Here is a 24,362-nt window from a genome sequence, read left to right on the forward strand (position 1 = left end):
TATATAATAGGTTTTTTAAAACATTTATTTTAAAAGTTAAGTTTATATTTTTATTAATATTATGTTTTATATATATTTTTTTGATTTTTTAGCTTTTTTTTTTTTAATTTTGTGCCTTGCCTCAAAAAGACGCGCACCTCGCCTTGCGCCTCAGGCGCAAAATGGCCCTTGCGCTTTGCACTTTTAAAACACTGGTAACAATACTATGGGCTGTCTGTATCAGTTTCAAATTATGATTTAATAAAATTTTCTTATTTATCAAGAAAAAAAAAGAAAGGTGCATCCATGATCCATCTTCATTCCTCACACCCAGGAGGCTCCTTTCCCACAAAGGAAGTCTGGTGTAGTCCTGTACCCCCCAAAGTAAGAGCTTTTAGTTGGGAGGTGGGGCTTCAGAAGATTAATACTCTGAATAATTTACAAAAAAGAAGGCCAAATCAGTGCCTCTCCCCTCATGCTTGTTGTCTTTGTTTGGGAAATGGTGAGATAGTAACACATCTTTTACTTTCTTGTCCCTTTGCTTCTTGTGTATGGGATTGGTTTTCTTCCTTATTTGGCTGCAGGTGGACTACTCCCCTGGATGTGAAAGTCTTTTCATCCCAAGTTTCTTCCAACTTTCAAAGAAAAGGGGAAGAGTGATGTGGAGGGCAACAATAGCAGCCATTCTTTGGTCTTTATGGGAAGAAAGGAACAACAAAATATTCCAAGGGGCACATAGGTCAACAGAACAAATCATTGATTGTGTAGCCATTAATGTCATACATTGGCTGAAAGTAAGTGATTTATTTAAAGATTTTTCAGTGGATGATATGCAAAGGCGCTGGTCAGCAGTGGCAAACTCTTCAACCAGACAATTTGTCATTCAGCCCTCTTGGACACCAGCAACACAACCAAGGGTAAAATTGAACTTTGATGGAAGCTCCATGTGTAATCCAGGACCCTCGGGAGCTGGGAGAGTTTTTAGGGATGGGGAGGGAAGAATGGTGGAACTATACTCTGGTTCCATAGGAGTGGGAGACTCTTTGAGAGCTGAAATTTTGGCTCTCCTACAAGGCCTGAGATTTGCCAAGCAATGGGAGTTTCAGAACTTGGAGGTGGAAGGAGACTCTAAATTGCTAATAGGGTGGCTGCAAACAAAGAAGTTGGGTGTATGGAAGTTTAGACAGCAAATAAGGGAGATAATTTGCTTGGCAAGGGAAGTTGGAGTAACATTCAAATGGGTAAGGAGATCGGCAAACTCTGTGGTAGATAGCTTGGCAAAACAGGGGACTTTCAGGGAAAACTTATTTTGGGATGTACTGTAATTCTTGATGTTATTTTGGGGTCAATACTCTTTGTCTGAGTGGTTGATAGTGTAAGACGTTTTTTTAATGTTCTTAATGAAAGTTTCCGTTTTCAATAAAAAAAAGGTTACCACATGAACATGATTTTGTAAAGTTAAAACTTTGATGGGAGAAGCCAAGGCAATCTGGGTCCCTTGGGTATAGGGATGTGCGGGTGTGGGGGACTCCGCTAGAGCTGAGCTCCTTGCGTACTTCTAGTTTAAGGTATACTGTTAGCTTGACAGCCGAACATTGACAAATTCATTATTGAAGGGGACTCCAAGCTGGTTATAAGTTGGCTACAGTAACCATAGGCTGCAAGTTGGGCTCCTAGGGAGGAAATTTAGAGATTTAAATGGACTACTACCAACATGACTTTAAGAATCCAATTGGAGAAAAGGTTGGCTAATGGGTACTATGGTAGAATACCTTATGCAAACAAGGGGTTAATAGGGATCATCTTTTTGGGGCTCAGTTGTATTTTTTTTTAATTTTCTTTTTGTAGTTAGTGAGAGTTTGGACCTTGCAGGTCTCCTTTTTCTTTGTAATTCTGCTGGGTTTTAATGAAATTTCTGTTATCTATCTGGAAAAAAAAGAATGTTCTGAGCAAGCCTTTGTTTTTTTTTCTTCTTTTTTGAAATTGGTTTTGGAAATGTCATTGTGGTCGGATGTTAGTGGAGCTTGAGTATGATGTTTATAGTTTTGGTGTAATAAAAATAGGGTTGACATCTCCAATTATATGGATCCTAGGTAATTGTTGGATTTTGCCTTTATCTGTAGGGCTCATGGTTGCATGGATTTCGTCCTCAGGGTAAAACTGACCATGCAAACATGCCCATACCATGTAGGAGCATAGTATTCAAGTTGGATGCATGATGCAAGTTAAATTTGCTGACATATGAGCAGTTACTAATGTTTTATCCTATTCCAGCTTAGTAAGTATGGTACTCGAGAACTTAAATGCTTTGAGCAAAAACCCTCTTTCCTTCTCTGCTTATATGTATGTTGACTTGTGTTGCTATGCAACAATACTAGCATTTTTTTTTGAGAAATGGTAAAAGTTTACTTGCATATTTCAATGAAGGCTGGAGAAAGAAATATTGTCATTTTTACCTTCGTATTACAAGCTCCTATTCAATTTCTACTTCTCTCTTTCAGTATTTGTTGCTATTACTTATTAGGTTTGAATCCTCTTATTTGCTTGCAGAATAATATGGAGCAATGTGTGCCTGTTAGAGTAACTCGTGGACACGAATCTGCAAATAGTTATTGTGGCAAGGTCTACACTTATGATGGTTTATACAAGGTGAGTAAAGATATTTGTCAGCAGTTCCTATCACTCCATCACAAATACCTTCTTTAATTTTTAGAGTGCAGATAAAAAAGAAATGTCTTGCTGTAAATTGTTTTTCATTAGATTATAACATCAATGATGCCCTGTTGGATATTAAATTTTTTTGAATGCATATAATTGAATTGTAACATATCTTGTTGGGGATTGGAGACTAGTGGTTTATTTGTTAAGGTTTCATCGATTTTCTATGGATTGGCTTCTCGGATGATTAAGGTTCTAGTGATGTCAGTAAACAAAATGGAGTAATGGGCTAGATTGAGAAGAGTGGACATGGGAATAGTTTTGGTTTATTTATTTATTTTGGTAGTCGTGGTGGAATGGGAGATAAACAAACTAACTTAGTAGCATAGGAAGAATAGAAGCTATGCCTCAACATTTTCTTTTTGATAAGCAGTACAATAATTATATTAATAATGGAGGGCGAGGAGCCCTCAACATGTTCATTATATTTATCCATATCACTGTGATAGGATGAGAAAACCAAGACTGCATACTGCAAGGATGCTTTAGACCATAAATTACTACATGTGCACACTTAGAATTGTGACCTCTTCCTTTACCTTGGTTCTATAATTCATAACAGGGGCAGAGCAAAAAGGACATGGACTGAAGTAGTAAGAAATGATTTAAGTGCTCATTATTTAACAATGGATATGACACTAAACTGAACAGATTGGCAAAACAGGATTCATGTAGCTGATGGTGCTGAACCTATATAGTTGGGACAATGCTTAGATGATTATGTTGATACTTTAACAGACCATTCTATGCTCATGGTTGGAAGCTAGAAGAAGAGAAGATGAAGAGGTGGAAAGAAGATGGTTACGTGGCAATAAGGGAAGGGTGTTTTCAGACCCTTCAGAAACTTTCACGCCTTTGGAAAGTGGTGAGGGAAGTAACTTGAAAGTTAAGCAAAAAGGTAGTGGATTGGCACAGGTTGGCGGTAGGTTCTATGCAGAAGCTCTGCGAGATGGTCAACAGACAATTACCTTAAAAATAAACTGTGACAATGGAAAGGAGGGTGACAAACGTTCAGTCCACTGTCCAGGCCAAATGGAGTTAAATGGTTTGAAATTTAAATTTGTGGGACATGTGGGGACTAGTGAGGAAGGTGCACAGCTAAACGAGCAATTGGGGGAAACTAGTGTGAACTTGACCCAGGCCTCTCCACCTGGACCGATTGGAGTTGGTGAAAAAGAGGGTAGGGCCCAAATGAGTGAGAAGGAATTGGGCCGAGTGTCTTTCAAGGGTAATCAAGGAGGGTTGATTAGTGAAAAATTGGGCCTTAATAATGGGCCAAGCCCGGCCTTACTAAAGGGTCATGTGACGATAGATGGTAAATTAGGTTCATCATCATCCCTATCGAGTGTTCCTATATACTCTACAAAGTACAAACCAGGGGCAGAAGACGAACAGTGGGAGTCTCCAATGGCAGCTGTCCAAGGCCAAGCGAATGGAATCTCCCAAGAGAAGAAATCCGAGGAGTAAAAGGATAGTGGTGGAAAAGGAGGAAGGCTAGAGGGGAGATGATTCTTCTACATGTGAAGGAGGAAGGCTAGAGGGGAGATGATTCTTCTACATGTGATCAAGAGAGTGACTATGATGATTTTGAAACATCAAGTATTTGGCAACTAACAAAGGATTCTAAGATTCAGAGAGCTTCAACACGGACCAACTGTTTCTGGAGGAAGACAATAACAAGGAGATGGAGAATGTGACTTTGTCGTCGAGTTCTGATGCTGGACTGCTGTCTCTTAGGGAAGAAGATTGCTCCTTCGGTAGGGAACAAAGCCCAAGTCTAATGGGTCCAAACCTGATTTCAGAGGCTCAACATTTTCAGGGTGTTCCAGTGGGGGACTCAAGCGATTTCCCAATGCATTGTGAGGGTACACTAGTGATTTTGGTAACAGTTAGTCAGGGGCTTTCGTGTAATCCTCTTGTACCTTGTCAACCACCAGATCGGGTCGGAAGGGATCTATTTGGGATGTGTTCCACTCAAATTGGTACCAATCCCAACGCCTCTGCGGAACCAAGTTCCCCAGGTAAAATTGTCAATTCGGTTATGGGTACTAACAACCTCCTTGTGTTTCCAGATGCTCCAGAGTGCCAACCATTGGTTGCTGTTCACTTAGGGGGTAGTGCAGGATTAGGGGAAGAGATGGTGGAGGTTTTGGATAATCTGGAGCAAGGGGAGAGATTATGGAAGCTGGTGTGTGAGTTCTTAGAGGAGTTTAAAGCTCTAGAAGGCTATGCTGAAGAGCACAATGAGGTATTAGGGGGAGGGGGAGAATAAGAGGGTAGTGAGCTAGAGAGGAAGGAGGTAGAGGAAGCAAATGTTGGAGAGGGTGAGCAGGTTGGTGAAGTAGCGGGACAGATGAATCTAAAACTCAAAAAGACAAGAAGTTTAAATATGTACTTCAAAAAGAAAGAGTCAAAAGGGAAGTCTAGAAAGAAAAAAGAGGACAAGGGTTGAGAGACTAATGTCGGATGTAGAAGGTGACATCGAATTCAGTGCAAGAGGGGAAAGAAAAATTATTAGTTGGAAAGTTAGAGGATTAGGGAGTGCTAGGATGAGAAGGATAATAAAGGATTTACATCGGAAAGAAGAGCTAAATATAGTAATGCTGCAAGAAACAAAAGTGGCTGAAATGGACAGGAGGTGGGTGAGAAGTGTGTGGAGCACTAAAGGAGTAAATTAGGTGGCGGTGCCATCATGGGGAGCCTTAGGGTTGTTTAATAACAATGTGGAGGAATGAAATTCTAGATCCACTAGAGGAATTGGTTGGCCAGTATTCAGTGTCTAATTGTCTATTAAATTTAAGAACTTGGGAATTCCAATCAAGTGGTGTCCACAAGTATGATGAGGTTTAATGAGTTTTTTGAGGCTTGTGAGTTGAAAGAGATTCCTTTCCAACAGACCATCTTCACTTGGTCCAATTTACAAGCTTCCCTTGTTTGTTCAAAATTGGATAGATTTGTTTTCAATGCAACGTGGGAAGACCATTGGGGAAGTTCGATGGCTAGGGCCTTGCCTAGAGTTACCTCAGATCATTGCCCACTTAAAATTGGTTTAGAGGAGTGAAAATATGTGGCTCACCCATCCATATTTTCTTAATAGAGTGGAAGAATGGTGGAATGAGGAGGTGAGGGATGCTGAGTGGAAGGGAGCGGGGTTTCATAAGAAAATACAACATATAAAAGGCAAATTAAAGGGATGGAGTAGAGAGCATTTTGGAAGAATTGAGAAAAGAAAGCTGAGAGTCACCTCTAAAATAGAACAATTGGACATGAAGGAAAGTCAGGGTTGATGATAGATGACGATAGAAGAGTAAGGTGGACATCAAGAAAGGAGCTAGAGGAGATTTTACTAAGAGAAGAGATTTAGTGGATCAAGGAGGGGGATGGTAATACAAAATTCTTCCATGCAATAGCCAATGGTTTGCAAATTGGATCTTGAAAAAGCATATGACATGGTGGACTGGGATTTTTTACTAGAGGTTGTCAAGCGGAGAGGGTTTGGGGAGAGATGGTGCAGTTGGGTAAAGGGATGCATTTCGTCATGTCATTTCTCAATATTGGTGAATGGTGTAGTTAGGGGTTTCTTTCCTGCAAAGAGGGGTATTAGGCAAGGAGATCCGTTGTCCCCATTCCTCTTTACCCTAGTAGCTGATGTGTTGAGTGCTATGATTTCGAGGGTCGATGCTAACAATTTGATAAGAGGTTGGAGGATTGGTAGGGAGGAGGTGGTGATCACACACTTACAATTTGCAGATGACATCATCTTGTTTGTGATGGGGAGGAAGGGGAACTACAGAACTTAAAGAGTCTAGTGCTTCAATTTGAAAGGAAGTCCAATCTTAAAGTGAACTGGGGAAAAAGTTGTGTGGCAGGGCTCAATTTAGGGGGAGATGAGGTGGATTCCCTAGCTAGGGTTTTGGGGTGTGAAGTGGGGGGCTGGCCTTTACATTCTTTGGGGCTACCACTGCGAGGGAACCCAATGGTTGAGAGTTTTTGGTACCCTGTAATTGAAAGATTCTCCAAGAGGTTAGCAAATTGGAAGAGGAATTACATCTCTTCAGGGAGTAGGATAACCTTAATCAAGTCAACCTTAGCCAACCTTCCAGTTTATTTCTTGTCTACCTTTAGAGTACCAATTAAAGTAGCTAACCAGTTAGAGAAGATAATGGGGGATTTCTTGTGGGAACTAGGGGATACTAAGAAGGATCACTTAGCGAAGTGAGAGGTGGTTTCTAGGAGTAGGGATGATGGAGGCCTTGGGCTAGGAAATATAAGATTAAGAAACATGGCTTTGCTGGGGAAATGGATTTGGAGACAACCAATGGAACATGACAGACTTTGGTCTAGAGTGATTGTTAGTATTCATGGATTGGCAGATAATGACTGGGATGCAAGACTCGACCCTGGGGCTTCTTAGTGTTCTCCTTCGAAAACTATTCAAGGTATTTTGCCTCTTATGCTTCCTTATTTCAAATATGATGTCTGCGTTGGAAATAAAGTCTTGTTTTGGAAAGATGTTTGGGTTGGTGAAAACTCCCTTAGAGATAGATTTTCTTCTATTTACTCATTGTCTGAAAACAAAAGAAAAGTGATCTCTTCAGTGTTTGTTGATAACTCCTGGTATTTGGGCTTGGTAAGAGGTCTAAGGGATTCTGAAATGGGGATGGTTGATGATTTGATCACTCAATTAGGGGAAGTCTTTCTTGATCAGTCCCGTAGAGATAGCAGAATTTGGAAACCTTCCCCTTCAGGTTTTTTCAATTGCTCTTCTTTCTATAACATTTTGCTTCAGACCTCTAACCTTGTAGGGAACTTTCCTTCAAAGGAGGTGTGGGGTAGCCCTGTACCCCCTAAAATTCAAGCCTTTTGTTGGGAAGTGGTACTCCAAAAAATCAACACCTTGGATTTATTGAAGAAAAAGAGGCCAAATATGTGCCTCTCCCCCAATGTTTGTTGCCTTTGTTTGGGTTTTGGCGAGACAATTTCACATTTACTAATCTCATGTCCCTTTGTGTTCTTTATTTGGTCTTGGTTTTCTTCTCTCTTTGGCTGCAGGTGGACTCCCTCCTCAAGTGTGGTGAACCTCTTTTATCCAACTTTTTACAGGCAACCAACGGTTCGGGTAAGGATTATGTGGAGAGCCACTAGAGCTGTTGTATTGTGGTCAGTGTGGGAGGAAAGAAGCAATAGGATCTTTAAAGGCAGATGTAGATCCAAGGAAGAGGTTGTGGAAGGAATAACTACCAAGGTTATCCATTGGTTGAAATCCTGTGACCTTTTTAAGGATTTCTCAGTTGAAGACATTTATAGAAGTTGGGGTATTGTGGCATCTACTACTACTTCCAAAGCTATGATACAGGAAGTTTGGTCCCCACCGACACAACAAAAGGTGAAACTGAACTTTGATGGAAGTTCTATAGGTAATCTAGGTCCATCTGGTATAGGAGGTGTCTTCAGAAATAATGAAGGCAAGATAATGGCTTTGTTTTCAGGTCAAATAGGAGTTGGAGATTCCTTAAGAGCGGAAGTCTTGGCACTACATCAAGGCGTAAAACTGGCCAAACAATTGGGGCTATAGCAGATTGAGATAGAGGGAGACTCCAGGTTGGTAATTGGGTGGATGCAATCAGGGCAGCTGGGAATTTGGCAATATAGACAGCTGATAAGGGAATTTCTTAGCATAGCAAGGGAGGTGGATGTTTGGTTCAAGTGGGTAAGGAGATCAGCAAATGGTTTTGCTGACGCCCAAGCAAAACAAGGGACTGTAAGGGAGAGTCTTTATTGGGCAGTGCTGTAATGTTTGATGTTTATTGGATCAACCTTTTCTAATAAGGGTTGAATTCTATAGTTTAGGTTAATTTATCTCTAATGAAAGTTATTGTTTTTGATAAAAAAATGCAATAACCAATGGTAGTAGAAGGAAACATTTTATAGATAAATTGGAAGTAAATGGTGAAATCTCAAGGGACCTAGAGGAAATTGCAACATGTTTTGTCGATCACTTTAAGGAAGTCTATAAAAAGGTGGGTGCTGGAGGAGTAATGGTGGAAGGGTTGGATTGGCCTAGGCTGGATCTAGGAGTGGAAAATCAATTGGAAAGAGACTTTGAACGGGAAGAAATTAGGAGGGCCGCTTTCTTGATGGATAGATCGAAAGCACTAAGACCGGACGCGTTCACAATGGTTTTTTATCAAGATTGTTGGGAGATAACCAAATATGATTTGTTGGCAATGTTTGAGGATTTTAAGAGAAGGGGGAAGGGAGGCTTTGTGTGTAAGTTAGATTTGGAGAAGGCTTATGATATGGTGGATTGAGTATTCTTTTTGGAAGTCTTGAAGTGCTATGGTTTTGGGGAAAGATGGTGTAGTTGGATTGTAGGGTGCTTGAAAACTTGTCATTATTTGGTGCTAGTGAATGGTGTAGTAAGGGACTTTTTTCCAGCTACAAGGGGACCCCCACTCCCCTTTTTTTTTACTCTCATTGCTGATGTCTTTAGTAGAATTCTCCAAAAGGGCAGACAAGTTCGACTTTTTTAGAGATTGGAGAGTGGGTAGGAGAAACATGGTAGTGACTCACTTACAATTTGCAGATGATACAATCATTTTCTGTGTGGATGGAGATCCTTGGAAAGCAAGGCACTTGAAGGAGGTGATTAAGTTGTTTGAACATATTTCCATGCTAAAGATCAAATTTGAGAAGAGGTGTGTGGTAGGGGTAAATTTGAGGTGGGAAGAAGTGATTGTAGTAGTAGAGTCCCTAGGTTGTGCTATTGGAAAGCTGGCCTTTGAAGTATCTTGGCTTGCCTTCAGCGGATAATCCAAGAGAATCTAGGTTTTGGAACCAGTTGTGGAGAGGTGTACCAAGAGATTGACAGCTTGGAAGAGAAATTATATTTCGTTGTGAGGCAGAATTACTTTGATGAAGTCCACTGTTGTGGGCGCATTCGTGGGGAAGAAGTACCGCCGCCGTCAGCAGCAGTAACGTGGGACCCTCATCGGATAATCTAGCTAGCCACAGTTCATCTTACCTTATCTTTATCTTATTTGCTTTCTTACTCTTATCTTATCTATAAGCAGTTTAGTTAGTCTTATCTATCTTATCTGTAAGCAGTTTAGTTAGTCTTATCTAGGAGTCTTATCTATCTTATCTGTAAGCAGTTTAGTTAGTCTTATCTAGGAATCTTATCTATCTTATCTGTAAGCAGTTTAGTTAGTCTTATCTATCTTATCTGTAAGCAGTTTAGTTATCAAGGAGTCTTCCTAAAAGGAGGACTCTTACCTCTTGTAATCTCCTATTTAAGGAGCTGAGATTATTGAATAAAGATATCAAATTTCCAGTCAAGAAAGGGAGTAAAAGGAGACTTCGGTGATCTCTTGGACAAATCACCCTCTAGGACACCAAGATAGGTTCAGCTAGGAAGGGGAGGAACAAGGGAAAATAGGAGCTTTTCCCGGTGGACCGACCCGTGTATTCTCGGGCCCATAACAACTTGGCATCAAAGCCAACCTTCACGGGAGATCCGGAGCAGCTATCATCTAGGGTCCACGAACTGGAGCATAGGCTCGTGGAAACCAGCGTGGAGGTTCGTGAGGTCAAAGACGATGTCCGGGAGCTGCGACGCTTGTTGGAATCGTATTTCTCTAACAAGGAGAGGAATCCAGAAGGGGCTGTAACCACAAACAGCCGCCGACCAGACTTGACGGAGTCGTCCGACGAATAGTAGGTCGTCAACCTAGTAGCCGCGGTCGTTCCCAAGTACAACATGCTGGAGTTCCTTTCATACAACGATGTCGGAGATCCTTTGGGATGGCTGTACAGATGCGAGCAGTTCTTCTGCAACCAACGGACAGGGGACAACGACAAGGTAAGCTTGGCCGCATTCCACATGACGGAGGAGGCACAACTCTGGTTTTATAAATTGGAGCAGGAGGAACCTAGGCTCAGTTGGACCCAATTCAAATCCTACTGCCTCCTCAGGTTTGGGCCCCCATTGACGAGCAACCCATTAGGTGAACTGATCAACCTCAAACAGACGGGAACAACGGCTGAATACCAACGCCAATTCCAGACCCTCCTTGCCAGAGCAGCTTCAGTACGACCGGACCAGTAGGTAGACATGTTCACTACAGGGTTAGCAGAATCCTTGAGGGTGGATGTGGAGATGCAACACCCCCCCAACCTGGTTACAGCCATGAATCTAGTTTGCGCCTTCGAACGAAAGATGAAGCTCAGCCGTGGAACCTTCACTATGGGGCGGCCTCCATCAGCATGGGCATCCTCAGAACCACTCGGAATGGCTCCATCTTCAGCAGCCAGCCAAGAACGGAAGCAACAGACGAGCCACAATTCCAGATTAGCATCCTGTGAGGGGAGTAGCGTTGTTGCACCCCATATTAAGCACTTATCTATCTTATCTGTAAGCAGTTTACTTATCAAGGAGTCTTCCTACAAGGAGGACTCTTACCTCTTGTAATCTCCTATTTAAGGAGCTGAAATTATTGAATAAAGATATCAAATTTCCAGTCAAGAAAGGGAGTAAAAGGAGAGTTCGGCGATCTCTTGGACAAATCACCCTCTAGGACGCCAAGATAGGTTCAACTAGGAAGGGGAGGAACAAGGGATAACAGGAGCTTTTCCCCGTGGACCGACCCGTGACATGATTCTATTCCGGGCCCATAACATCCACTCTAGAGAATTTGTTAGTCTACTACTTCTCGGTGTTTAGGATGCCTAGAAGGGAAGTGCAAAAACTAGAAAAGCTGATGAGGGATTTCCTTTGGGAGCTTAGGGAAGGTAGAAAGGATCACTTGGTCAGGTGGGAGGTAGTGTGTCAGAGTAAAGAACATGGAGGTCTAGGTTTGGGAAATCTAGGTAAGAAAATACTTCCCTGCTAGGTAAGTGGTTGTGGAGATGGCCGTTGGAGAGGGGACAATTGTAGCAAGAAGTGATAGGCAATATTCACGGTGGTGCAGGCAATGGTTGGGATGCTGGGGTTTCTTCGTGGGCTACTTTGGCTTCTCCATGGAAATCCATTTGCAGAGTGCTCCCTCAGTTCCTTAGCCTTATCAGGCATGATGTTTGCTTTGGAGACAAGGTTTTATTTTGGGGGGATCTTTGGATTGGCGATTCAACCCTTAAAGACCTCTATCCTTCTCTTTATTCCCTTTCATTTTGAACTGGCAACTTCGCTCTTGCAAGTCTTTGATTCTGTTTTTTTTTTTTTTTTGGATCTTTCTAAACCTGATGGTTGTATTTGGACTCCACACCCTAGGGGTTTGTTTTCCTGTGCTTCTTTCTTCTCTTGCTTGTGTTCATCCCCGATTCACTCCCCTTGTCCGTTTAAAGAATTCTGGTCCAAACCTCTCCCTTCCAAGGTTGGGGCTTTCTGTTGGGAAGTCTTTCTTGGAAACTAAACACATTAGACACCTTACAAAAAAGAAGACCTACCCTGTGCCTTTCCCCAAACTGGTGTATCCTTTGCAAAGCTTGTGGTGAAAGCTGTTACCACCTCCTAATTTCTTGCCCTTTTGTTGTAGGCCCTGGGGAAAGGTTTTTGATCTTTTTGGTCATAGGTGGATTGTGCCTCTGCAGATTGGAAATCTCTTTGATTCCACGATCTTCGGTTGGCCAAAGAAGAGAGGTAAAGTCATGTGGAGATGCCTTAGGGCTGCTGTTATATGGACGAAGTGGGAGGAGAGAAATGGTAGAGTCTTTAGTGACAGAAAGGAGTATGGAGGCAGTTTGGGAGTGCATTTTTAATAGATCTATACATTGGGTTAAAGCCTCATACTTGTTCTCAGATTTCTTGTGGAAATCTGGGGAGCTGTAGCTAGAAGTTCTACCGCAAGGAACAGACTGGTGGTAGCTTGGGAACCTCCTGATGGAGGCTTTATTAAGTTGAACTTTGTTGGCAGCAGCCTAGGGAACCCAGGTTCAGCTGGTGTAGGAGGGGTCTTCAGGAATAATGAAGGTCTCATTGTTGCTGTATTCTCAGGCCTGGTTGGAATGGGGGACTCAGTTTTTGCTGAGTTCCAAGCAGTCTTGCAAGGAGTACAGCTTGCGAGACAGCTAAATTGTGATAGACTCATTGAAGGTGACTCTAAATTGATAATAGGGTGACTGAAGGAACCAGAAACAGTGAGTTGGAAGTACAACGAATCTATGGAAAAGTTCAAGTGGCTAGTTAGAGACATGACAGTTCTTGTGAAATGGGAAAGGCGGTCTGCAAATGGAATGGCTGATTATTTTGCAAAGATGGGGGTGTTTTAGTCTGAACTATTCTTGGCTCAGTTGTAATTTGGGTCATTGTAGAATGGGGTTGCACCTCGCATCTCTATTGGGATAGTTTGTCTTCTAAATCTTGATGTAATCCCTCTTTATTAATAAAATGCTATCATTTATCAAAAAAAAACTGTTGAAATATTCAATACTGTCTCAACAAAGGAAATAATAAAGAAATGGAAGGAAATGTCACAAATGGATATGCATAAATAAATTATGAAGATGGATTGGAAACCTCTAGAGCCAAATGAATTGAGGATGAACCTTAATGGTAGTTTTTTTGGTAACCCAGGGAGGGCAGGTATAAGGGGAGTCTTTAGAAATCATCATGTAGAAGTTGTGGCTTTGTTCTCAGGACCAATTGGGTATGGAGACTCAGTTCAGGCAGAAATAATGGCCCTCTTACAAAGCTTGAAATTATCAGTACAGTTAGAAGCTAGAGAGCTGGAAGTAGAAGGAGGCTCACTATTTGCCATCTCTTGTGCTAAGCAAGTAAATTCAGCACAATGGAAATATGGATTCACATTCAGGGAGATTGGTCTTCTTGCAAAGAGTTTTAACTCTAAATTTGGGTGGGTTGAAAGGACAGCAAATGGATTGGCAGATACTCTAGCAAAACAGTGAGTTGACAAGCCTGTTTTATTTTGGGCAAAACTGTAGCCGGTTGTAGCAAAATAGAGATATGATTATCATTTTAATCTGGGACAAATTGTTTATTGTCGTACTCTGGACTGCAGAGTAGCTAAAGCACTTGTAATCTGTTTTTAAATTAATAAATAAAATCTCTTTCAACTAAGGGCCATCCGGCCCGGTATCTCCTCAGTTTTCAAACACTGAGTAATGTTGTTGTGTGAAAGATGCAGACAAGGGTACCGGGATAATATTCCTCTCGATTTTTTTTTGTTTTGTCATTGTTGTTATCCACAATTCTACATGGCTTTTCTTTTTGTTGGGAGCATGAGGAAAGCTCCTCATATTGATCAGGTTTGTGTTTCAACAGGAATTATTACCTTTTTTTTTTTTTTAATTTATCCATGTATGTTCTTCAATTTACTTAGAACCTTAAATTTTTTATTTTGGTAAAATTTGTCTTTTTGTGCAATATCTACTCTAATCCCTACCAAATTTGACAAGCTGCGTATTTTGGGTCTCTATATATATTCCTTTAAGTAGGGGTGGATTTGAGCCAAGCCGAATACTACCAGGCTTGAGCTCGAGCTCGAGCTGGATTTTGAGAAAAATCTTTTATAAAAATAAAAAATTATATATAAAAATATTTTTATTTGATATTTAAAAAATAAGAATTATAATAATTAATATATATAATATTTTTATTATGAATTGGGCTCGAGCTCGATCTCGGTTGAAACCGAGCCGAGTTGAGCTCGAGCAGCTCGTGAAAAGCTCGGTTTGTTGCCACCCCTACCTTTAAGAGCACTTTTGAAAGTTTGTCATAAAACCTTAGTTTTCAGTGTTTTGGCAGTTTCGTTCATGAAGGAATTTTTTGTGAAAATGCCTTTTTTGTTAATCTAGTGTTGTATACTTAATTTCGCTCTTCTTTTATTTATATATCCCATCAATTTTGTTGACAACTAAACCAGAAGAGGTGAAAAAGATTTAAGACAAGCCAAAGAAAATGGTAAATCAACAGGATACCAAGAGCAATTGCAATATTGTCTGGCATACCCTGAAGAATACTATAGAGGGATTTTCTTGTTTCTGCAGCTGTGCACTTCAACTTTGCAATGTTTTCTTAGATTTCTATCATGCATACATTTTTGGTATTTTCTAAATCAATTCTGCTCTATATATGCACTTATGTAGGTTGTTCAATATTCGGCTGAGAAAGGTGTTTCTGGATTCACTGTTTTCAAGTATCGCCTAAGGCGGCTTGAAGGGCAACCGGTGTTGACTACTAACCAGGTTTTGTACATCTGACTATACGTTATTGTATTGGTTTTCAATTATGCTCTCTCTTATACTTTTTTCTTCGTGTATGTTCTCCTTGGGTATTCAGAAGCTGCTTCTGCCTGTTGGTGCTCTAGTGTATACTTGGGATCTATTAAGAGACTAAACTATTAAAATGGATAGTCCAGGAACTTGTCTATACATATTATCTGGGATGCTAGATCTTTGGTAAGATGCATGAGTACAACATTCAGGTGGATCCAAATATCACTAAGCCAAACAACCGATTCTTTGGATGGGGTTGTCTGCATAGAACTGAAATGTACTGGGGTCTAATCAACTGGGGTAGAGATTAAAAATGTAATTGGTTGGCTTGTTTTATTATATGGAGCTGGTAGCATTATGGCTAGCCTGGATATTACCTTTGGGGGTGTTTGTGCACTATGATTTTATTTTGGTATTGTATTCCTTTATTCTTTTTTGGATCAGTTTTGCTCCCTTTATTCTTTATTTGATTTACAAGTAACTTGATCTCTTTGAAAGGGGAGAGTAGCTTTTTCTAGCCCATAGGTTGGGGTGTTTTGACACATTTCTATAGTATAAGTCACTCTTTAATATAATAATGCTTTGAGTTGTTACTGAAAAGAATGAATACCTTGGTCTGTTACTGGTAAAAAATTAAATAGGAAAAGGAGATCGTAGTCAATGGTGATGATGTTTCACCTAAAACAGAAAATGGAAACACTTCTTATTAAGTATAAATTACAGAGCAATCATTAAACAGCATCAGCAACTAAATCTAAAGTGGTAGAAATCATCACCAAATGACAATCAACCAACGTTTTTGCATTTTGGATGTGCCATCAACTACTTCATGATCAGAGAGCATATATTTGTTAGTATTATTCTGGAATTACAATGTGTCTGTTACTGGTAAAAAATTAAATAGGAAAAGGAGATCGTAGTCAATGGTGATGGTGTTTCACCTAAAACAGAAAATGGAAACACTTCTTATTAAGTATAAAATACAGAGCAATCATTAAACAGCGTCGGCAACTAAATCTAAAGTGGTAGAAAGCATCACCAAATGACAATCAACCAACGTTTTTGCATTTTGGATGTGCTATCAACTACTTCAAGATCAGAGAGCATATATTTGTTAGTATTATTCTGGAATTACAATGCGTCTGTATAAGTTCCTTAGTTTCTCTCCCTCCACATAGCCCAAGAGGTGCGAAGTGGGCCATGTTCCAAATAATTTTTGTCTTTTCTCAATTCATTTAAAATAGAAAAATCTTTTCTTTCCAAATGGTCCAACCAGGGCAAAACCAAAGTTTTTCTAAGGGTGCAACTTGGGTTGGCCTGAGTTAACATGTTACACTGTTTCAGGCTTGGGCTTCAGGCTGCACCCATTCAAGATTTGACAAAAGTCCAACCCGAGCCGTCCCGAGTTGCACCCCTAACCCTAAGTTTTGTAAAACACCTTTATAAATGTTGGGAGTGATAGGAGGTGGGCGACCATCTTGATAGAGTGATTGACCCTCAAATTATTTTTTGATGAGAATCCCTAAATTGTTTTTTAATGGTTTATATTGGTGGTCCCGTCCAAAAGAACATTATTTTCTCCTTTCCTGGCTCCAATAGTTTGTGTGGGGAACCGTGTCCTGTGTTGAAAAACCTGTGTATTCCACTGAACTGGAAGGCCAAGATTGAATGGTCAAATGTGTTGTAGAGGGACATGCCAAATGTGTAAGGAGAGAACTGACCTCCCAAAGAGTAGTCCAGGAATCAGCTGATCTTTTTACTGGCTTGCACAATAATACCTTCACCTATGTCCCTCTTTCACATTCTAGATTTTTTTTTTGATCAGTAACTGTTGAAAGTTTTACTAATGATTTTAGAGCAAATACAAAGTCAAGAAAAGTGGAGCAGACCCCAAAGCATCTGCTCTCTTTCAGCCCCCTGTTTTGTTAGCTCATTTAACATTTGAAGAAGTAAATTACTTTCTTGATTGCCTTAGGCTTTTACTGAGTATTATTTTCATAACTGTAATAGTTTTGTTTGTTAAATTGTGTCTAGTTTGCTTCCTTTACCTTTGGCTCTTGTCAGATGTAATGTGTTATGTTAAGTTTTCTTGTATCCTTTGCCCTGCCATATCGGGTTGAATTTGGTTGTTCTTTACCTGCCAGTTGCTTCATCACAGATTGCATTTTCTCTTCTTTTTATGGGCACCATTTCTCATTTTCTTTTCTGTTCCTTAGACAGGTTCATTATATTAGATCTCATGCATCAAGGAGTCTTGCAGACTTACGTGGGTATGAAATAATTGATATTGCAAATAAAGTCAGTCTCTTACCTATCACATGCATGGAACTCCAAATAGTGAATTTATTTAACTGGTTTCTTGGCTAAGGTTGGTGTGCAAGGACATAAGTTGCGGTGAAGAAGACATTCCTATTCCAGCCACTAATTTGGTTGATGATCCACCTATTGCTCCCATGGGCAAGTTCTATCCTCTTGAGTCCCCAATGTTCACTATTTGTGCATTGTGTTGCTTAATTTTAGTATATATTAACAAGGATTTTGTTAGTGTTAGGCAGATTACTAGTCATTGCTGTGTCTTTAGCTCCTAGTTAATATATTGCATTTCTGGGTTAAATGTAATCATTATGGATTTTCTTTTCAAGAACAGGTTTTAAGGTATTATTATACCAGCTAGTTACATTTTAAAATGTATCCCATATTCCCCGACTATGTTCATTTGTTCTAACATTCGTTTCTACTGAAAAGACGACCAATATGATTTATTCAGAGGAACTTACAAAGCATTCCCATATTCATCTAAGGATGTACTTTTTACTTTCATTTCCATTTGCTGGGAGCACTTCTCTCTCTCTCTCACACACACCTCTTCCTCCTGCCCTCTCTCAGATATCTTCTGATTTCTGTTCAGTTTATGTTTTGTTTCTCCTCGTCTTAAAGTGACATACTGATGACATTGTTTAATGCCATCTTTTAACAAAACTTGTTTTATTTATGAAAGAACTGAAGGCCTCTCTGGCTAATGAATTTCTAAAACTCTAGGATTTACATATCGGAAGTCTATCCAAGTTGCTGAAAGTGTAAAGCTCCCCATGGATGTCTCTGGGTGCAATTGCGGAGGAACCTGTGTTGATCCCAAAACCTGTGCTTGTGCAAGACTTAATGGCTCTGACTTTCCATATGTGCGTCGTGATGGTGGCAGGTGAGAACTGAAATATTTGATATGTAAATTGCTGAAAGATGTGCCCTGGTAATGGTAGCATGCCAAGAACATGATTGCTTGATGTGAACATTCAATAATATGTTATATTTTAACTAGTTTCAGTCAGAGTATATTCTTTTACTGTATGAATATTATAGTCCGTTTTTAATCCACCTTCTGGAATTAAGTGGTTAGCTTCCTAATGCTTGCACTATTACTGCCTTGTTTACTATGTTCATAAATTTTGTATGTGTGGTTGTTTGAGTTGTAGCTTTTTCTTTGCTTATGTTTTTCATCTTAGTATTTATATCACTTTAATATTTTTCAGATTAATTGAAGCTAAGGATGTTGTATTTGAATGTGGACGAAAATGTGGCTGTGGACCTGGTTGTGTCAACCGAACATCCCAGCATGGGTTAAAGTATCGTTTGGAGGTTGGTATAATTACCGTGGATTAGCTTGAATCTGATACTGCAAATATACTGATTCCCATGTATAGAAGTTCTAATTTAGTTGTCTTTCAACAGGTCTTTCGCACTCCAAACAAAGGGTGGGCTGTTAGGTCCTGGGATTCTATTCCTTCAGGGGCACCTGTGTGTGAATACACTGGAATACTCATGAGAACGGATGAATTAGAGAATGTTTCAGAGAACAATTACATATTTGAGATTGACTGCTTACAAACAATGAAAGGGCTCGATGGCAGGGAGGTAATGCTACTGTTACTGAGATTGGATGTGGGAGATCTTTCAAAAAATGAGAATATACCCTTTGACTAAGTGCTCAATGTTTCATTTATTGTTTTTTTTTTAACATGGACAGACCATCTTAGTCAGCTAATCTGTAACTGATGTGGGCAGGCAAGCAAGTTATAAACAGTATTTCAAGATAACAACAGGCAAGGAAATATAGAGCTAGATGTACAAAAGCCAACTTGGTTTTTATAGATTTTCAGAACTGAACCTGAAGTAGAAATCCTCCTGGAAATGCCTTGCTATAGTAGCAATGGCATCAAGCTGGTCTCTTGCATGGACACAGAACAATATAGGGATTGGAAGGCACCCCGCACCTGTGGGGTTGACTTAGGGCTGTCAACGGGTTGGTTTTGGTTCGGGACTTCCTGTACGTGTCCCAAGCCAATTGTTAACTGGGACTTGAGACAAAACCAAAGGCCCAACAGCAAGATAGTCTCGAGTTTATCGACTATGATTAAAGACATATATCGAGAGGTGACAGCCCCAACAGCAAGACAGTCACAACTCCTGAGACAATACACGAAGAATTGAAGTTCCCTCTAAGAGAGCATTATAGAGTACTCAGCCACTACATGTATTCTTGTCCCCATAATGAACAGCCCAGTGCACTAGGCTCCTGCCAATGCGGGGTCTGGGGAGGGACAGATGTATGCAGCCTTACCCCTTGTAAATACAGAGAGGCCGTTCCCAAGATTTGAACTTTGGCCACCTTGGTTGCAAGGGAGTAACCCAACCTTTGTGCCAAGGACCACCCTCAACAATCATTGGCTACAGCTTATCCTGGTTGCACAACTTCACCCTCAACATTTCTTTCCATGTTTTCTTCCTCTAATCCATTAGCTTTAGTTGTATCAGCCACTTTTCCTTCCTCAGTGTTGTTTATATCATTTTTCTGCTCGTTAAATGTGTTTGCGCTTCATTCCTTCTCTTAGGACATTTGTTAGAATGATGTCCCAACTCCATACACTTGAAGCATCAAATAGTGAGATGCCCTTGGCTGCTCTTTCTTGCATTTGAGGTTTCTTCCTGCTCTCCTTAGCTTCATCTCTAAACCTATTCAAAAATAACCTGTAGCTCTGTTGTCTATATTCATGCATGAAAGGGCATACTAAATCATACATTTCCATTTAGCAGCTGCAAATAATCTATGATCTTCCATGAAGCATCAAGGTATACACATAATGATACAAATTACTGAGTGCAATATAATTCGAATATTAAGTTCAAAACGAGGTTGGAAAAACTGTGGGGCGGGGGTAGGAAAGAGAGTGAGCAGGAACTCTAGCCAATGCCCAGGCATTGGCTTGACAATAATTGTTGCTTGCTAGGTGCACTGAGGGTACTAAAGGCTTTTAGCGAAGGGCATGGTGGTCACTGAAAGGTAGGATGAGCTATTCAGCTCCAAGATGAGTATATTGATTTAAGATCATTTGAAGAGAAGGGGCTTCAATCTGGCGAGCTACTGCTATTTTTGCTGTGCGGAAGAGCAGCCGGTCTGTCATTTGTTCTCTTGCAAGATTGCAAACTTTATCTTGAAATTTTATTCTTTCCTCTTTGGGGTCAGAAAGCCAAGAACCACAGAAGAACTGTTCTAGTTGGCCAGTGCTGTATTCCATTTTCTGTGTGTTTGGTCATTTGGAATGAAAGGAACAGAAGGTTGTTTGGAAACAAATCAAAGAGCATTTAGGTGTTGGTGGCTTTGGTTGGTAAATTAGTGTTTGATTGGATTGTTGTTCTCCTAGCTTTTGGTGAAGTTAATCGGGCAGAATTGGGGGAGAGTTTCCGGAATGTACTTGAAATTTAAGCTTGTAGTGTTGATCAGTTTGCACTAGATTAGTTTTTGAGTTGCTATCTTGAGGTGTCATCTTGACATCTCTCAGATTGTATATTCTTTTGGTTGATTAAGCTGCTGCTTTTTAATATATCATTTTTTTATATTGATGACCAAATATAAATATGATGATGAAGTGGTTTAGGGAGTATGCCAATAAATGCACCCGGCTCTTCATCATGGGGTTGCATCATTTCTATAGCATACTATTCCTTTTGCAAAAATGGAAATGCTCGGACTATCTTTTTCATCATTACAATAGCAGAGGAGTCTTTGGGGAAGGATCTCAGATAAAGTTGCTCTAGAAGCCATTTATTGGCTTTGTTAGCAACTAGTCTTATGAAATTTGACCTGCCTTACATGTAAAACATGAAAGAATTCCAATGACATAGTCACTGTGATTTTTTCAAGAGCGTAGAAATTGCCATAATAGTGTTAGTCTGTGTATAATGGGGATATTAAAGATGTTATTGAAATGTAACCAATAAAAATACTATTCCTTTTGCACATGAAATGATTGCTTCTTCTTTTACTCTGTTTTTCTACAACCATTTCATTTGTTTGTGTTATAGTTATCTGATGGAATTTCAATTTCTTGTCTGATAGAGGCGACTAAGAGATGTATCTATACCTACAACTACTAACCTGGATAGAACAGATGACAAGAAATTAGAAAATGTGCCTGAGTTCTGCATAGATGCAGCCTCTGTTGGCAATGTAGCCAGATTCATCAATCACAGCTGTGAGCCTAATCTCTTTGTCCAGTGTGTTTTGAGTTCCCATCATGATATCAAACTTGCTCGAGTAATGTTATTTGCTGCTGACAACATTCCCCCTTTGCAGGTAAGACAAGTAAGTTTTTTGTTTATTATACTTTCTAAGTAAGACAAATAAGTCTTGAATGGCATGTTTTTTAATAAACTCTAAATTTTTTATTGGTATCTGCTAAAAATATCCTCCATCAAGTTCTTTGGCAATCCGTTCCTTGAGAACAGATTTCTGTATGTAACTCCAAAAAATTTCAAATCAACTAATACATATCTTATAATGTCTATTGTTTGTTTGTTCTGTATTCTCCTCTGTCCAGTTTCATGGGCAGTGCCAGATTCAGCTCACTAGAACTTTTTACAGATCCTTCACATCCATTCTAACTCCTCTGAGTCGGAGCCATCCATCCCAATCTCAGAAGTTCTGTATACCACAAACAATTTTTATTATTCATCTCTCTTGCAACATTCCATACAAAAACCCCTGCTTATCATCACACCATTGATGGTATAGCGTTTAATTCTAAACTAATCAACGAAAGAGGAAAACTACCTCCGCTTATCATCAAACAGATTCATCTCGGTTACAGGACAGTATGAAACAAATAACCATGAAGGAAATATATCAACGAAAGGAACGGGTGACAAGTTTTGTGGATGAAGAGCAGAAAAACAAAATCAATAAAATGTGAACTTACAGATCTTGGATTCACCAAAAAAAACAAAATTAATAAAATGAACTAACAGAACTTGGGTTCACTGAAAAATCAAAATCAATAAAATGAGAACTAACAGTTCTTGGGTTCACCAAAATCAATAAAATGAACTAACAGATCTATTGGTATGAAAAAAAAGGAATACCTGATGCTGGAAAAGTCGTTGGAGGAAGGTAGACCATAGACCGTTGCTCACCGATCTCTCGACTTAATGTTGAATGATGCTCACCCTGTAATATGTGGTGGTGGGAAAAATTGAAGAAAGATGTTGGGACCCTAACAGAGAAGAGATTGAATAGGGCTTGGGTTTATTTGAGAAAATTCTTCAATTTAACCCTATTCGCGAATGGGGTGCTGTTCTCACTCAGGAATGGCTCATTTCTCTTGTTTTTTTTTTTTTTTTTTGCCAAACGCGTTTCTGTTCCGTGGGAATGCCGGGAACAGGAGAAACGCTCTCACAGAACGTTGCCAAACGGGGCCTACTGATAACCCTACATACATGATTCAGAAACCCCAAAAGGATCTCTACCCCAACTAGAAATCTGGAATAAGTGCTCCTCAACATAAGTGATGCTGACATTGAAAGGTAGAGAGACCATTGAGAGAGAGAGAGAGAGAGGAGGGGGGGGGGGAGAGTTTCTTGTAGTTTATAAATTTTTGAAAAAGTTCATCAAGTACTATATTTTTTTCACAGAAAAATGTTGTCTGTGCACCAATAAAATTCTCAAAGTGACTGAAGGTATTCATAACAACTTGAAATGTCTAGGTTTTGAATTTCTAACATTGGTTTGATTCCTGAACGTTTGGTATCTTGAAAATTTTATGGAACTGCTTTTCTATATCTTCTGTTGTTTTTTATTAATATGTATCATCTTAAATGTGTACTCAAGCGTCAAATTGGGATCATTGTAAAATGATTCTATTAGGCCTTTACATATATGGGATAAATGTTTAAGGTGATTACTTTGTATTCCCATGCCCTATCTACATAAAAAAACTGCTCATGTCCTCTTTCAGATTTGTCTTAGCTTAGTTCTTGGATTAAATTGACAGAATTTTGGAGTAATATTGTTTGCATTTTTTATGCAGGAGCTTACATATGACTATGGTTATGTCCTTGATAGTGTAATGGGTGCAAATGGTGAGATAAAGAAGATGCCATGCTATTGTGGTGCAGTAGACTGTCGGAAACGTCTTTACTAGGTGATCAAATATGCTTTTTTTTTTTTCATTCTTATATGCTTTCCCATGCTATTGTGGTCAGCATTTTCAATGTGTTTTTTTTTTTTGCATAATGAGAATCCATGACTTGACACATGTCAATTCTTGTAATCATAATACCTAGTACTGTGTATTTGTATTTGGGTGGAGGGTCTGGGATTTTCTTTTTTTTTCCCTTTTAATACACTTATACGAATATAAGTGTATTATCAGAATTTTGTAATGATAGTAAAAGATATAATTATTGGGTGTTCTATTGTGCTTCACTTCCTTGGACATTCATCATTCTCTTATTAGTTTATAATAAACAAAACGGAGGAATCATGTTTTTGTTTTTAAGTTAATTCTTGTTGTGTTTATTCTATCCTTAGAACAGTGAAATAGCATCTGCCCTTCTGCTCACCTACGGTTGATTGTGATTTACTTTATCATCCTGTACTGGAATAAATGCCGAGATAAAAGTAATGCCTTCTCTGGGGTCCCCCTAGGTACAGGTATAGTATTCTTAAAATTATCATCATCATTATGATGTTTTAAAGGGGGAAATGTACAATGGACCACGGGGTCCACTAAATGGATGGCCACCCGATTGAACTGTGCAAAGTATGTTTAATGGAAGTTGGTAATAAATGTACACTATTGCTGTTTATATCCATAAAAATGTAACCTAGTTCTCCGGTCTATTATTTTCCTTGCAAAATTTTTCTTGTTGCCATTGAAGAGGTGTAGGGGAGTAGATTTGGATATCGGTTTGAGTTTCTTTTTCGCCTTTTCTTATGGGGATGTTGGTTTTTCTCTGTGCTCATTATGCTCATTATGGCTGAATCGATTGTCATGAGTGCTCTGTCTTCCTTTAAACTCAGCTTCTGGATTACTTTTAAGCATTTAGACAATGTGAGTCAGGTAGAATGTTGCAAAAATGCTTTGGGATTTGCTTTAGGTTTT

General features: G+C 39.6%; 1 protein-coding gene across 6 annotated transcripts in view; it reads left to right on the plus strand.

Annotated features, from left to right (window-relative positions):
* Window positions 1-24,362, plus strand: part of SUVH4 (histone-lysine N-methyltransferase, H3 lysine-9 specific SUVH4-like protein) — a 47,374-nt gene that overhangs the window by 22,398 nt on the left and 614 nt on the right. For 3 of the 6 annotated variants that reach the window (XM_088983963.1, XM_088983967.1, XM_088983968.1), the window contains 9 exons: window positions 2,530-2,628; window positions 14,800-14,898; window positions 17,149-17,198; window positions 17,297-17,385; window positions 17,968-18,127; window positions 18,456-18,561; window positions 18,655-18,837; window positions 21,320-21,565; window positions 23,286-23,683. In XM_088983963.1, coding sequence (XP_088840089.1) covers window positions 2,530-2,628; window positions 14,800-14,898; window positions 17,149-17,198; window positions 17,297-17,385; window positions 17,968-18,127; window positions 18,456-18,561; window positions 18,655-18,837; window positions 21,320-21,565; window positions 23,286-23,399 — 1,146 coding nt within the window. In that variant the 3' untranslated portion in view covers window positions 23,400-23,683. Of the gene's footprint in view, window positions 1-2,529; window positions 2,629-14,799; window positions 14,899-17,148; window positions 17,199-17,296; window positions 17,386-17,967; window positions 18,128-18,455; window positions 18,562-18,654; window positions 18,838-21,319; window positions 21,566-23,285; window positions 23,684-24,362 lie in introns of those variants that run through there. The other 3 variants (XM_088983966.1, XM_088983964.1, XM_088983965.1) reach the window with 3 other exon arrangements.

The sequence above is a fragment of the Nelumbo lutea genome, chromosome 4, assembly GCF_056320005.1.
Source record: "Nelumbo lutea isolate HS-2025 chromosome 4, American lotus-T2T, whole genome shotgun sequence".
Lineage (NCBI taxonomy): Eukaryota > Viridiplantae > Streptophyta > Magnoliopsida > Proteales > Nelumbonaceae > Nelumbo > Nelumbo lutea.